The sequence below is a fragment of the Xenopus laevis genome, chromosome 5S (genome assembly GCF_017654675.1).
Source record: "Xenopus laevis strain J_2021 chromosome 5S, Xenopus_laevis_v10.1, whole genome shotgun sequence".
In the NCBI taxonomy this organism is placed as follows: domain Eukaryota; kingdom Metazoa; phylum Chordata; class Amphibia; order Anura; family Pipidae; genus Xenopus; species Xenopus laevis.
The window spans coordinates 50,787,673-50,803,583 of NC_054380.1; the positions used below are offsets into that span (position 1 = coordinate 50,787,673).

The following is a 15,911-nucleotide window of genomic DNA, read 5'->3' on the forward strand; positions in this document are numbered from 1 at the left end:
TTCTATAGATGATGACAGCTTCTTAGTTTGACACTGCTAAATCAGTACCGGTGCAGACAATGTCTTTTTCTTTTTAATCATAATTAATCCAAAGGATTTACAAGAAGAAGATGGTTAGACGGTTGAATGATATTTTAAAATAGGCGTGGGGGTGGGGGAAGTGCAGTAAAAGATTCAGAGGAAGACTGGTTAGATAAGATAGTGGGCAAAGGAAGGGAAAATGGGGGTGGAGATTTGGTTGGGGGTACTGTTAAGGATAGAGAGGACCACATTATACAGTATTTGTTAAATATGGTACAAGTATTAAATGTATGTTTGCAAATGCAAGAAGTCTGACTGGTAAAATGGGAGAGCTGGAGGTGCTGGTGCGGGAGGGAAAATATGATGTGATTGGTGTGGCCGAAACATGGCTGAATGAGTCGCATGACTGGGCAGTTAATATCAGCGGCTATACTTTGTTTCAGAGGGACAGAGGCAATAGAAAAGGAGGAGGGGTATGTCTGTTTGTTAGGCAGGATTTAAAAGCTTATATAAAGGAGGAGGTTATGTTAAAATGAGGGGGCAGTAGTCTTATGGGTGGTGTTCTTCACCAATTGTAAAGATTCCAGCTAATTAATTGTAGGAGTATGCTATAGACCCCCTAATGTAAGTGACGTGGAGGAGGCTAAGCTCCTGATGCAAATAGAAAAGGCTGCTAGTTTGGGTAAGGTAATGATAATGGGGGATTTTAATTACCCAGATACTGACTGGAGCAACAGTACTGCCAGATCAGTTAATGGGAACAAGTTTATAAACTTGTTGCATGACAATTTTATGGCACAGGTTGTTGAGGAGGAACAACCAGGAAAAATGCTATTCTGGATCTAGTAATCTCAAATGACCCAGAACTTATGGCAAATGTGCAAGTAATTGAACCCCTGGGTAATAGTGACCATAATGTTATATCATTTAATGTCTGGTGCAAAAAACAAATATACACTGGGGCAACAAAAACCATGCATTTCACAAAAGCTAATTTTAGTGTCAGAGAATGGATTGGGACATTATGTTTTCAACTAAAAACACAGAACAGAAATGGTAGTCATTTAAAATGTTATTAAATCATTACTGTTCTCAATTTATTCCCTTAAGAAGTAAATGTAGAAGTTCTAAAAATCACCCTATGTGGCTTAATATAGAAGAAAAAAGTTAATAGGAAAGAAAAGAAAGGCATTTAAATACTACAAATCTGTTTTTGAAAAGGTATTTAAGGTGGCCAATTGCAAGTTGTGCTTCTGTTTGACTCTCCTCTGAAGAGTGACAGCATGTAATCCTCAAAACGACTCAAAAGATTTGGAAACAAAGATTGTTCAGTATCATGGTTTAGGGGAAGGCTACAAAAAGCTATCTCAGGGGTTTAAACAGACAGTTTCAACTGTAACAACAGGAAATAGAAGGCCACAGGCACAGTTGCTGTAAAACCCAGGTCTGGCAGGCCAAGAAAAATACAGGAGCGGCATATGCGGAGGATTGTGAAAATGGTTACAGACAACCCAAAGATCACCTTCAAAGACCTAGGGGCAGATTCACTAACTTCGAGTGAAGGATTCGAATGAAAAAAATTCGAATTTCGAAGTATTTTTTGGGTACTTCGACCATCGAATTGGTTAAATTCGTTCGAATTCGAACAAAATCGAACGAATCGAAGTAAAAATCGTTCGACTATTCGACCATTCGATAGTCGAAGTACTTTCCCTTTAAAAAAAACTTCGACCCCCTACTTCGGCAGATAAAACCTACCGAAGTCAATGTTAGCCTATGGGGAAGGTCCCCATAGGTTTGCTAACCTTTTTTTGATCGAAGGATTTTCCTTCGATTGTTGGATTAAAATCGTTCGATTCGAAGGATTTAATCGTTCGATCGAACGAAAAATCCTTCGATCGATCGATCGCAGGATTAGCGCTAAATCCTTCGACTTCGATATTCGAAGTCGAAGGATTTCAATTCGAGGGTCGAATTTCGAAGTATTTTTAACTTCGAAATTCGACCCTTAATGAATCTGCCCCCTAATGTCAAATTTGGTAGATGTTCCATCATGCTGTGGGGCTGTGTGGTTAGTTCTGGGACTGGGGCCCTTGTTAAAGACGAGGTTCAGATGAATTCAGCCCAATATCAACAAATTCTTCAGGATAATGTTCAAGCATCAGTCACATATTTGAAGTTACGCAGGGGTTTTATATTCCAACAAGACAATGACCCTAAACACACTTAAAAATCTACAAAGGCAGTTATGCAGAGGGAGAAGTACAATATTCTTGAATGGTCGTCATAATCCCTCAACTTGAATATCATCGAAAATCTATGGAATGATTTGAAGCAGGCTTTCCATACTCGGCAGCCATCAAATTTAACTGAATTGGAGAGATTTTATATGGATGAATGGTCAAAAATACTGCCATCCAGAATCCAGACACTCATCAAAGGCTAAAGGAGGTGTCTAGAGGCTGTTACATTTGCAAAAGGAGGCTTAACTAAGTATTGATGTAATATCTCTGTTGGGTGCCCAAATTTATGCACCTGTCTAATTTTGTTATGATGCATATTTTCTTTTAATCCAATAAACTTTGTCACTGCTGAAATACTACTGTTTCCATAAGGCATGTTATATATTAAAATGAAGTTGCTACTTTGAAAGCTCAGCCAATGATAAACAAAACTCCAAAGAATTAAGAGGGGTTCCCAAACTTTTTCATATGACTGTGGTGCTTGTTGGGCTTGTTCACTTGTTTGACGGTATTTATATTTAATAATGAGAGTTTGCATTAGGGGTATAAAATCATATACACAAGCTGGAGAGAGTGCAGAGATGTGCAACTAAACTGGTTAGAGAGATGGAAAATTTTAATTATAAAGACTGTCAAGGTTGGGGTTGTTTTATCTGGAAAAAAGGTACTTACAAGGGGACATGATTCCTCCTTACAAGGCATTACGGACAGATATCAGGGATTTTTTTCCATAAAAAGGATCAACACACCAAAGGCCACTCACCTTTTGACTAGAGGTAAACAATAAAAACCAGTTGCAAATTGTCCCAGAATATCTCTCTCTACATCAAACTAAAAGTTAACTCAAAGGTGAACAACCCCTTTAAGATACCAAGCAATGACCTTGCTCAGCTTAAAACATTTGCAAAGCTTAAAATATTTATTAAAATATTAACATATAATAACAAAAAGCAAAATTTTTTCAATATGTTTATTACAGTATTTCCATATATAATATTTTGAAATATAGCTTGTTGTTATAGCATTTACTTAAAAAGTGAACCTTTATATTTGAAAACTAATAATATAGTATGAAAACATGTACTTCATTTTTTATACATACATCATATGGCTAAAAAAATCTGTACAGAAATTTGTGTACAGAAAATGTGGTGTTTTTTTGTACTGAATACACATATTAAATGATATATAAAATATAATTTTTAATGTTTGAATAATGGTCTTGTTTTGTAGCATCTGAATTGAACTACAGTGCAATTTCCTTCAGATGATTCTTCTTTCTTTTTAGACATGTGAGAAGTTTTATAATCCAAACATCCCAATCTTCTGGTAATAAGAGTAAAAAGAATCCTAATCCAATAATAATTATGGCAATAACCCGGACGCCGTTGAAGACGATTTCACTTGTGTAATGATCAACAACTGTTTTAAAGAAAAAATAAATAGTTACTGAGAAAATATTTCTTTGCTCCAGTTACAGCATTCGTACAGCATTTATCCAGTATTTATATCCCTAGATGCAATTGCAAATTAACTCAGTGGGGTAATTTATTGAAATCCCAAGCAAAAGGGCAATAGCACTGTGGAGGACAACATCATGTCCCTCAGTGCTCATTTAAAAAGCGCTTTGTGTCTAAAGTTCGACTGCACTCTGCACCTTGTGCCAAATATAACAATGTGGCAGAAGGTGCAGGGTGAGGTTCTGGCATATGCAAAGCAGTCCTGTGAGCCACGGAGCAGACAAACAGGCTAGGAGGAGGTGCGGCCATGATCCTGCGAAGCTGATTGGGGGGACTGGTCACGGCACAGTAGAAAAGGGAGGGGAATAGTAAGGTGAGGGGGTGGAGCCAAGGAGCACATTTTGTCTCAGTGAGCTAGGAGACAGGCACCATTTTAGGAGCACAGCGAGGAGAGTTCAGTTCGGCATGGCGGATTTAGAAACCTTGATTGCGGCACAGAAGAGGGGAGACGACTGGCTCAGACAACTACCAGACATTGAACCAGAGCCCCCATCCCCAGATGTTCACGGAGGGCCAGGGCACCCACTAGGCTAAGCCCCTCACCGGTTGGTAGAAAGAGGAGAGTGGCGGTGGCCAGAACCGCCGAAGCCGGTCAAAGTCGTGAGGAGGAAGGAACCCAAGGTAGAAACAATGGCAGTCAGAGGAAGCGATCGCCCATCAACACAGCAAGGCACATCATCCACAGCGCAGACGCGTCCAGGCAGGAGAATCCAGCGGCAACAAGTGGCGGTGAGGTACAGAGGCCGGGACGGCAGGATCGTCAGCCATTCCCATAGAGGAGCAGGCAAGTGCAGGGAGAAGGAGGGCTGGTCCTGGCGCCAATTGAGGAGAGCTGGACTGTGAGGCAGCGGCGGGCCCCAGTGGGGGGGGGGGGTCAGCGCTCACGGGGCAAATTTGACGGTGCGCCCCAGGGAGACTGTGGTGTGGGGGGGAGATGAGGGCCTTAGTTATTGGCGGGAACGGCCATGCAGGAGTGGGGACCCCGCAAAGGGGGCGGGCAGCCTCCCAGAGCAGCAGGCCAAAGGGAAGGGGGAGAGACAACCGGGCCCCAGGTAGTGAGGCCCACAGTGAGCGGGACCGCAGTGGGCGGGGGAAGCGGCAGCCGCGCTGAGGGATACGGCGGGCGTTGGTGTTCCCCCTCCACTTGTATCTTTACAAGTCCCAGGACACTGCAGCAGAAACTAGCATAAAGGTGTGGGGGCAAGGCAAGAAGAAGAACGTGAGAGAAGAGGGGAGACAGGTACTGTACATATGGCACACAATACGATTGCTTTGAACACACAACTGAATGTAAGAGGGCAAAGGAGTACATCAGAAGGGGGAGGGAGGAGCCAGCAAAAGGAGCAGGCAGGAACGGCTGAGTCATTTATGGAGTGCTTACACCAAATATTTTCTCAGTGGCATAAGGGACAAAGGGGGCAAGAACAGAGTGGCAGAAGTGGGGATACAGGCTCACCCGCGGTGGCTAAGGAAAAAGAAAATAGCGCCACGGGGGTTGCGGAAACAGCCACAACGGCAGAAGTAAGTGCTGGAACACAAGGGGAGGCAAATAGTGGGGAAAAACCAAGGAGGGAAAGCTGCCAATGTCAGATTCGGCAAAAGGCAACACATATGTTTGCTTTGAGGGTTCTTTGGGGGTAGATATTTTTACGTTGCTGCTGCTGGAGCATTTCAGGATAGACAGGTATGAAAAGGAGAAGCAACACAGGAAAGAGGAGGATGAGAGAAGCGCAGGTTTACACTCGGAAGTATGCTCAGCTCTATTTTGTTACCTAGACCAAATTTGGGAGGCTCATCGAGTATATGGGGGGCATGCATGGCTGCGCTATGACAAACAATTTCATCAGCGCATGGCGGTCCGGACTGAACTGGGACCATAGGGACATCAGGTTCTGGATGCACCTAATGAATAATAAGGGGTACCAGAGTTATGGAGGAGCAGGTAGGGGAACAACTCAGCCCTTTCCAGGGGGCTCTGGTGGGCAGGGCTCTAGTCCAGCCGGAGCACACAAAAAAGGAGTATGCTGGCTGTTCAACGACAGCCACTGTAAGTGGGTTGCGACATGTCGATTTTGCCATGAATGCTCATGGTGCGCAGGAAGCCACTAAAATTTTAGCAGGTGTTTTAAGAAATTCAAGGGGGCTAAAACCAGACCCAAGGAAGGTTTTGGAAAAAGGGGTGACTCCAGAGAAGCTCGGGGCGATGGTCCCATGGTTAAAAAGATAAAGCGTTATTACTCCGGAAGGGCTTTCAATGGGGCTTCAGGATCCCGGGAAAAGAAGGGGGGGAAGGGCGTGTTTCACTTAAAAATTTACGGTCTGTCTGCAATGGCTGAACCAGCATTAGTCTTGGAAAAATTGGAGAAGGAGGTGAAGTTTGGGAGGATGGCTGGCCCATTTGAAGAAACGCCACTAGCGGGGCTGAGAGTTTCCCCCTTGGGATAAGTGCCCAAAAAGGAGCCGAAGAAGTTCAGACTAATCCATCATTTATCGCACCCGAAAGGCGGCTCAGTAAATGAGGAGATTGATAGGGAATTGGCCAGGGTATGTTACACATGATGAGGCAATGCTCCTGGTCCGTGAGGCGGGAAAAGGAGCCTTGATGGCAAAAACCAATGTTGAATCAGCTTTTAGGCTATTACCAGTACATCAGGAGTCGCTTCATTTGCTGGGATGTTTTTTCGCTGGAGGATATTACGTGGATAGGAGCTTGCCTTTGGGTTGCTCAATATCCTGTTTCTATTTTGAGACATTCAGCACATTCATTGAATGGATCGTTCGGCAGAGAGCCGGGGTGGATGCCATCATCCATTACTTGGACGATTTTCTTTGTGTGGGCCCAAGTAATTTGAATCTTTGTGGGACATTGCTCAGGTGTTGTATGAGGTCGCAAACTAATTTGGGGTGCCATTAGCACAGGACAAGACTGAGGGCCGACCACATTTTATCAGACATAACAAAGGGCATAAGGCGGACTTAGAGGTCTGGCAGACTTTTTTTGCAGGAATATAACGGTCGGGCATATTGGCTGTCTGACCAGACGACCAACAGTGACATACATTTGTTTACAGACACTTCTGAGGCAATAGGTTTCGGGGCATATTTTAAGGGCGTGTGGGTGCGCAGCCCCCTGGCTGGACATTGGGTGTCTTCACGAATGACTGCAAATCTAACTTTGCTGGAGTTGTTTCCCATTGTTGTAGCGGTGGAAATATTGGGGCAATGTTTGGCTAATAATGCAGTAGTGTTTCATTCTGACAATATGTCCACAGTTATGGCAATAAACAATTTGACATCCGGATCGGGCCCGGTATTGGGGCTATTGAGGCATATGGTGTTGCGGTGTTTGCAACTTAACATGGCTTTTAGAGCTAAGCATGTACCTGGATGTGAAAATAATATCGCTGACGCATTGTCTTGTTTTCAGTGGGACAGGTTCCGGAATCTCGTACCAGAGGTGGACCTTGTATGGCAGCTTGTGTATTAGGTATGCTGGACTGGGTGGAACGGTCAGTGGTACCGACTACATGGTCAAGGTACAAGAAGACATGGGAGGAATTGTTCAGAGTCAGAGCTGGGGACGGAGGGTGAAGAAGTGGATAGAATGAGAATACTGGTATGGTGGATGCTAGCAAAAGGTTTTGAGGAAGGAGCGTCCGCTACCGTGATCGGTAAAAAAATGGCGGCGTTAGCATTCCTGTTTAAGGTAATGAGGTGGAAGGATATCACCAAGGAATTCATTGGAAAACAGGCCATTAGGGATGCAAAAGGGAAAGGGTCACGGTAGACCAGAGACGCCCCATAACGATACAAATCCTAGAGGGAATTTGAGATTTTACTACAGGTGGTCAGGTCGTCATTTGAGGCACGACTGTTCAGATTGGCTTTTTCCTGGGCATTATTTGGAGCATTTGGGATAGGAGCTTTGGTCAGCAACAATACAGCAGCAGGAGGGGGAGTGAAGTACAAAGACGTCAGGGTCCACACGCATGAGTTAACTATTCAGGTGAAGAATTCGAAGGCCGACAAGGGAGGTGGAGGATTTAAAATCCCTTTGGCAGAGGTGGTGGGATGCTGCTCCTGCACAATATAGTGTTTCAGGGATTATACAGCGATAAGACCACAACAAGGGGGTACATTTTTGATACATGGCGATGGCTCCTGCCTGTCACGATTTCAGTTCATAGCGGTGTTCAGGAAGGCAATGACAGCATTAGGACTAGCTGCTAAGGAATATGGGAGCCACTACTTTAGAATTGGGGCGGCAACGGAGGCAGCCAGATGGGGCCTGGGAGAGGAGATGATTCGTAAGATCGGTAGATGGGAGTCAAACCGGTTTAAATCATATGTCAGGCCAGGGAGATTCGAATTCTAACAAGTCGGGGGAGCGGAGTGGTGTACAGCTCAACATTAGGTTGATTGGTTAACATTTCTTTCATTACAGGGCATACACCTTGCATAATTTGGCTGGTAGGACATTCCTTGATCTCTTGGGCACAGCAATGGGTGAAGGTGCAAAATAAAGGGTAACTGCTAGGTTTCACGGAGGAACAGGCAACGGTGAGGTGGATGGGTGTTGGGGGCTCGGATGAGATGAGATGACACCAATGATCATAAGAGTCAGGGCCCCCAAACATTATGTTGTTGCATGCTGGGGGCAACGATTTGGCAAAATGTCCTATGAAGCAATTAATAAAAAGCATCAAAAGGGATTTCAGTAGGATATTTCCAGGAGTTTGTTTGATTTGGTTAGAGATATTACTAAGAGAAAGATGGAGGGGAGCACTGTCACATGTGGCCGTGGACAGGGCACGGATAAAAACAAATAAAGCAGTGTCTGAGTTTGTGCAAGAACAAGGTAGATCTGTGCAGGGGGCCATTTCATTTGCATGGAGTGTGTGGAGGTGCATGCAGCATTGAAGGCTTACCATGATGCATTCTGTGGCGGGGTCCTTGTCAGTCTGCCAGGTGGTGAGAGCAGGTCCCAGGAGAAGTCAGGGGTTTGGCCAAGGGTTTAACCCCTAAGGTGGGTGGCCCGAGTTGGTGGATTGGTGGCAAACTATTACTGCAGAAGGGCTGGGACCTTGGAGTTAGCGGTTACGAGCAGCGGATATTGGAGTCACAGGGTCAATTGGGTGGCTGGTTTCTTTGAGCTAATGGGTTGCGGCTAGAGAACAGCAAGGTCACTGGCGCGAAAGACAGGCTGACAGGGGGCTCCATATGGTATTATATATATGGGACATATATATGTATATGTTGTTTATAAACTTGATGTATGAGTTATGTACTGTTATTAAAAAAATTTTTACATGTTATACTTGCTTATTGATATTACATATGAATTGGATATTGTGTTATATTGGTGATCAATAAAAGTTGTGGCTAGTATAATTCCAAAATAAGGTGGTGTCAGGTGTTTTATTGTTAAGCAAAGGGAACACATGGTAAGCTATGCATGGGTCATGTTTTTTATCACCTGCCATAGAGCCCTGTAGTTGTTCAGTACAGGGCTCTATTGTGCCTAGCACCCTGCAACTTGTGCACCTTAAGGAGGCACAAATGATGGGAAGGATAGGGGGATGGGGGGGTACTGTACTGCAAAAGTATTTAACTGGCAAGAAGGGATATACTATCTTAGTAGCTGTATCTATCCATTTTTATGTCTGAATAGTAGTATTCTATACATTATACTGCATTGTTAATTCAGCAAAATGCATTATTCATTGTATTACTTTATATTATGTATAGACTGCTATAGACAGTTGTGCATTGTTTCCCTCAAAGCCCCCCGCAAAGCTGCCCCCGGCCCCCGCAAACCTGCATTCACCCGACACTCCAACACTGCTAAAAGAGCTTCTGATCCATTTCAGTGACGCTGGGTTGTGGCTGAGACAGTCCTTCCATAGGCTGATTACGAATGAAAACAGGAATTTAGCTTATGGAATGATCGCTCCGACCCAGCCCAGTATCACTGAAACAATCCGGAAGATCTGTTAGTAGTGTCAGAGGATCAGCAGCACACAGGTTGGCAGGGCTGGGGGTGACTTTGAGGGGGACTTTGAAGGGGGTTTTTGGGGAATGTTTACGGGGGCAGCATTTACTTTATACTGACAGGTTCCTAGGATTTTTATAGGAATGTGTCGGTATCGCTTTAAGGAAAATGTGGGGGTCAAGGTGCATCTCAGTAACATCTTCAGTTACATAATGAAACTGTATCACACTGTATTGTGTAACATTCTCTAATGCATACAAAGCAAGAGAAATATTTTCTTACCAACATTAATAGGTACACTCAGGACAATTCCACAGGATATCAAAGTAGGGTATGTGATAGCAATTCCAAAATTTACCAAAATATTAAATGCTATGGAAGGAAAAAAAAAAGCAACACAGTTAGTACTATAATCTAATAAATGCTCAATAATTGTGGAGTTCTTCAGCTTTCTCCCCTTTGTCTGTATGTATATTTTACACATATATACTATACATACATATAAACACTAAATATAAATTATTTGTGTGAGTTTTTGCATATAATAAAAAACATGTACAAATATGTTGTATTAGATATACCATGACCTGGATGAATGCATGAATGGGCATGTCTTGTGGAATGGGGTGGGGTTGGCCCCTTGTGGAAAGTGTAGTTTAGGGGCCTCACACGCCACTGACGACCCCCGATCTAGATTTGCGTGGGAAATCTTCCTCCAAGCGCCTCCAGTCCAGCTCAAAGTTTTTGAAGATGGATCTGCTGCCTGCAACCCCCCAGGTCAGTGTAGCACACACAAAATGCACTTGCACACACATTTTATGCTAATACACACTTACATTTACACTTACACACAATCACATACATTTTTGGGGGGGGATCAGGGGGGGATTCACATATTCACAACACTCACACACACTTGCACAAACATATGCATGCATATAACACACATTTTGCCATGTGTACACACACACATACACATTGCCATTGTGAATAGTGTATTCGCTAATTGTACTGCAGAATACCTTTTGTATGTTATTTCGGTGATTATATTGCTATTTTGGTGTTTTTGGTGCATTTTTACGCATTTTATTGCATGTTTAGTCATTTTATTGAATGTTTAGTCATTTTATTGCATTTTCAGCTTTGCGTAGTTGTCCGTAAAACTATTTGGCATTCTAAAATATTCAAACTGTGATTCTGACTGCTGATTCCACTAGACAAAAAAAAGAATTGATTTTTGTGGTTTTGTTGGATTTTAGTGATTTTATTGCATTTGGCTCTGTTCTTCGTTTTTGCCCATGGAAATTGTGCCTGCTATATATCAATTTGGGGGTCTCTGTGCATGACATAGTTTGGTTTATCTATTCATATTGGGCATCAAACTATTCAGTAGATCCCTGGCATTCATATTTAGGATGCATTATGCTGGTATATTACTAAATGTGGGGTATATAATGGGGTAAATTGCAAGCTTTATGATGATTTTCAGAAATTACATAAACACCAAAAAGTTTAGGGTAGCGTTGCTGCTTGGTGCTTTGCCATACAAAGATACATTTACCCATTTTCGATTTTGCAGAATCTATATTTTCTGAAAATATGATGTTTTCTTGGCACGACTTTTAATACACAATAATCAGGAAGAATATTTTTATGGTAGTAGAAATCTATGCCATGAAATGTGTATGCACTAATTTCAATTTGGGGGTCTCTATGCCAGATATTTTGGTACACCTATGCACAAAGGGCATCAAACTGTGTCACAGTGTGCAACTCAGTAGTTGGGAGCAGAAATACATGGGTACCCATTTTAGATTATGTAGAATGTGTACTTTCCATAAATATATGATTTCGGGCGGTAAACATATTTTTCAGTGTTTTTACCCCACAAAAAATGCATTTAATGCATTGTTTTTTCATTAGCTGAAGTGACCCACGGAACTATTTGTATGTGCTAACTTCATTTTGGGGCCTCTAAATGCCAGATACTTTGGTAAACCTATGCACAATGGGCATCAAACTGTTTGGAGGACCCCTGGCAATCATATTTAGGTTGCTTTTACTTGGTACCTAATACAGTGTGTGATATGCGGAGCAGCAAATGAAAACCTTTGAAGTGATTTTTTAAGACAAGTTACCATTTTTGGAATCAGCAGAGTATGTACTTTTTAGAAATATATGGTTTTCTGGGGAAAACCTACTGTTTCAGGATTTTTTGGCTTTCAAATCTAAAGTATGCTGATTTCTGCCTCTGTGCTTTCAAAATTTGGTCATACACTGCCAGGCGGTTTTGCTGTACAGAAGTCCTACATCTCCCTAAAACTATACATATCTGTTATTGACACGTTCAAGAGACACAAGGCTTTCCAAAGCAGTTGGATTTTCATGTGTAAAATGAAACATTTTTCTGGTATAAATTCATATATTATGGTAAATATATATATTTTTTGTATTTAGCGCTATAAATATACATGAAAATGCAGATTTAGAAAGCTCAGGTTCTCCTGAAAAAACAATGTATAGTTTTCCTAGGTAAACTAAAGGTTTCCCTTCAGAAAATGTCCCTAAAGTGAGAAAACAAAAAATGTTTCAAAAACGTCTTGCACTGAGTGCAAATGAAATACGAAATTCTGCTGACACTAATGCACAACGCGGGGAAGGAGAGGGGGGCAATGCTAGGAAGTTTAGGGAGGCTTTTGGTATGAAATAAAGTATATCATATATTCCAAATTATATTTATATATTTTAGTTAATATGGCAGCACCACTGAATAAAAAAACTTACTGCTGATATTGTGGTGCATGTACACGAGAAGGGATCCACACCTTTAGAATACAAACGATTGTACAGCACATCATTTATTGCATTGCTTTGCTATATAATGTCCAGACCCCAAAGAGTTGTAGTTAAATACCAGAAAAGCCAAAGAACCTAAACGTGATGTATACGTGAATAAAGAAACTTACTGCTGATATTGTGGTGCATGTACACGAGAAGGGATCCACGCCTTTAGAATACAAACGATTGTACAGCACATCATTTATTGCATTGCTTTGCTATATAATGTCCAGACCCCAAAGAGTTGTAGTTAAATACCAGAAAGCCAAAGAACCTAAACATGATGTAATTAGTGTAATGTCCTGTTTGAGTGCTGGAGAACAAAACTGTATGGCATATTCTATATGGGGCCCTACCAGTGCTCTGTACAGTGGAAGAATAACCCCCTCCTCCCACTAATCTATGCCCCTTTTAATACAGATCAATATCTTATTTGCCCTTGATGCTGTCGACTGGCATTGCATGCTACAGCCAAGTTTACTGTCTACAAGGACTATAAGGTCCTTCTGCATTATGGATTTGCCTAGTGCAGTCCCATTAAGTGTATAAGTGGCTTGGATATTTTTACATACTTGGTGAGTTTCCTATCCATGAGCCAACAGTGCAGCTATGAATTGAGCCTGGAAACTCTGAATTCACTATTGTATAAACTGAAGAATATAACTGATTTAGCACATTTGCCTTTTCTATATCTGTTACAACTCACCATTAATAAACTAAAACTTTTTAGGGTTAGTCTTAACATTTCGTTTTTAAATGTCTTCCTCTTCTTTCCTATTAACGTCTTTACCTCTATATAAAGCCAAATAGGATAGTTCTTGGTGCTTTATTTATCAATATGTGAAAGCTAGAGTTCACTATTTGATAAATACACTAATAAAAATTTAATAGCAATGTGGGTATTTTTCTGTGCTGAGCTCTAATCTCACATTTTGACACATCATCTATATAGTAGTATTGACACATACATGCTCACAGGGTCAGACTGGGGGGCTTGGTGCCCCAGGGCCCCCCTCCGGCCTCCCTGCCGTTCCGGCATTCCGCATTTGTGCGCATGCGCATGGTGCAAACAATGAAACCAATCTTCCCCTTCCCAACCTTTTCCACTCGCTCTCTATAGATGCACTGAATCTACTATTTTGGATTCGGCCAAACCCCAGAATCTTTCGGCAGAATACCTAACCGAATCTGAACTCTAATTTTCACCTTCCTTAGGGAAGGGGAAAACATTTGTAACTTACTTGTTTTGTGACAAAAAGTCACACGACTTCCCTCTCCTCCTCTAATTTGCATATTTGCAGAATCCTGTTGAAAAATACTGAATCCTGCTGAATCCCGAACCAAATCCTGGATTCGGTGCATCCCTACTTTTTAATCACGCATGCTTGTGCAAGATTACTAAATGTGGGGTATATAATGGGGTAAATTGCAAGCTTTATGATGATTTTCAGAAATTACATAAACACCAAAAAGTTTAGGGTAGCGTTGCTGCTTGGTGCTTTGCCATACAAAGATACATTTACCCATTTTCGATTTTGCAGAATCTATATTTTCTGAAAATATGATGTTTTCTTGGCACGACTTTTAATACACAATAATCAGGAAGAATATTTTTATGGTAGTAGAAATCTATGCCATGAAATGTGTATGCACTAATTTCAATTTGGGGGTCTCTATGCCAGATATTTTGGTACACCTATGCACAAAGGGCATCAAACTGTGTCACAGTGTGCAACTCAGTAGTTGGGAGCAGAAATACATGGGTACCCATTTTAGATTATGTAGAATGTGTACTTTCCATAAATATATGATTTCGGGCGGTAAACATATTTTTCAGTGTTTTTACCCCACAAAAAATGCATTTAATGCATTGTTTTTTCATTAGCTGAAGTGACCCACGGAACTATTTGTATGTGCTAACTTCATTTTGGGGCCTCTAAATGCCAGATACTTGGTAAACCTATGCACAATGGGCATCAAACTGTTTGGAGGACCCCTGGCAATCATATTTAGGTTGCTTTTACTTGGTACCTAATACAGTGTGTGATATGCGGAGCAGCAAATGAAAACCTTTGAAGTGATTTTTTAAGACAAGTTACCATTTTTGGAATCAGCAGAGTATGTACTTTTTAGAAATATATGGTTTTCTGGGGAAAACCTACTGTTTCAGGATTTTTTGGCTTTCAAATCTAAAGTATGCTGATTTCTGCCTCTGTGCTTTCAAAATTTGGTCATACACTGCCAGGCGGTTTTGCTGTACAGAAGTCCTACATCTCCCTAAAACTATACATATCTGTTATTGACACGTTCAAGAGACACAAGGCTTTCCAAAGCAGTTGGATTTTCATGTGTAAAATGAAACATTTTTCTGGTATAAATTCATATATTATGGTAAATATATATATTTTTTGTATTTAGCGCTATAAATATACATGAAAATGCAGATTTAGAAAGCTCAGGTTCTCCTGAAAAAACAATGTATAGTTTTCCTAGGTAAACTAAAGGTTTCCCTTCAGAAAATGTCCCTAAAGTGAGAAAACAAAAATGTTTCAAAACGTCTTGCACTGAGTGCAAATGAAATACGAAATTCTGCTGACACTAATGCACAACGCGGGGAAGGAGAGGGGGGCAATGCTAGGAAGTTTAGGGAGGCTTTTGGTATGAAATAAAGTATATCATATATTCCAAATTATATTTATATATTTTAGTTAATATGGCAGCACCACTGAATAAAAAAAACTTACTGCTGATATTGTGGTGCATGTACACGAGAAGGGATCCACACCTTTAGAATACAAACGATTGTACAGCACATCATTTATTGCATTGCTTTGCTATATAATGTCCAGACCCCAAAGAGTTGTAGTTAAATACCAGAAAAGCCAAAGAACCTAAACGTGATGTATACGTGAATAAAGAAACTTACTGCTGATATTGTGGTGCATGTACACGAGAAGGGATCCACGCCTTTAGAATACAAACGATTGTACAGCACATCATTTATTGCATTGCTTTGCTATATAATGTCCAGACCCCAAAGAGTTGTAGTTAAATACCAGAAAGCCAAAGAACCTAAACATGATGTAATTAGTGTAATGTCCTGTTTGAGTGCTGGAGAACAAAACTGTATGGCATATTCTATATGGGGCCCTACCAGTGCTCTGTACAGTGGAAGAATAACCCCCTCCTCCCACTAATCTATGCCCCTTTTAATACAGATCAATATCTTATTTGCCCTTGATGCTGTCGACTGGCATTGCATGCTACAGCCAAGTTTACTGTCTACAAGGACTATAA

The 15,911-nt window shown here is 41.5% G+C and overlaps 1 protein-coding gene across 3 annotated transcripts in view; it reads right to left on the reverse strand.

The window, feature by feature from the left end:
• Positions 1 to 3,254: 3,254 nt before the first annotated feature.
• The window catches only part of LOC121394211 (putative thiamine transporter SLC35F3), a 103,766-nt gene continuing 91,109 nt past the window's right edge, over positions 3,255 to 15,911 (reverse strand). For all 3 annotated transcript variants that reach the window (XM_041564541.1, XM_041564540.1, XM_041564539.1), the window contains exons 6-7: positions 10,059 to 10,148; positions 3,255 to 3,686 (exon numbers count right to left, since the gene is read on the reverse strand). In XM_041564541.1, the coding sequence (XP_041420475.1) occupies positions 3,511 to 3,686; positions 10,059 to 10,148 (266 nt within the window). In that variant the 3' untranslated portion in view covers positions 3,255 to 3,510. The remainder of the gene's footprint in view (positions 3,687 to 10,058; positions 10,149 to 15,911) is intronic.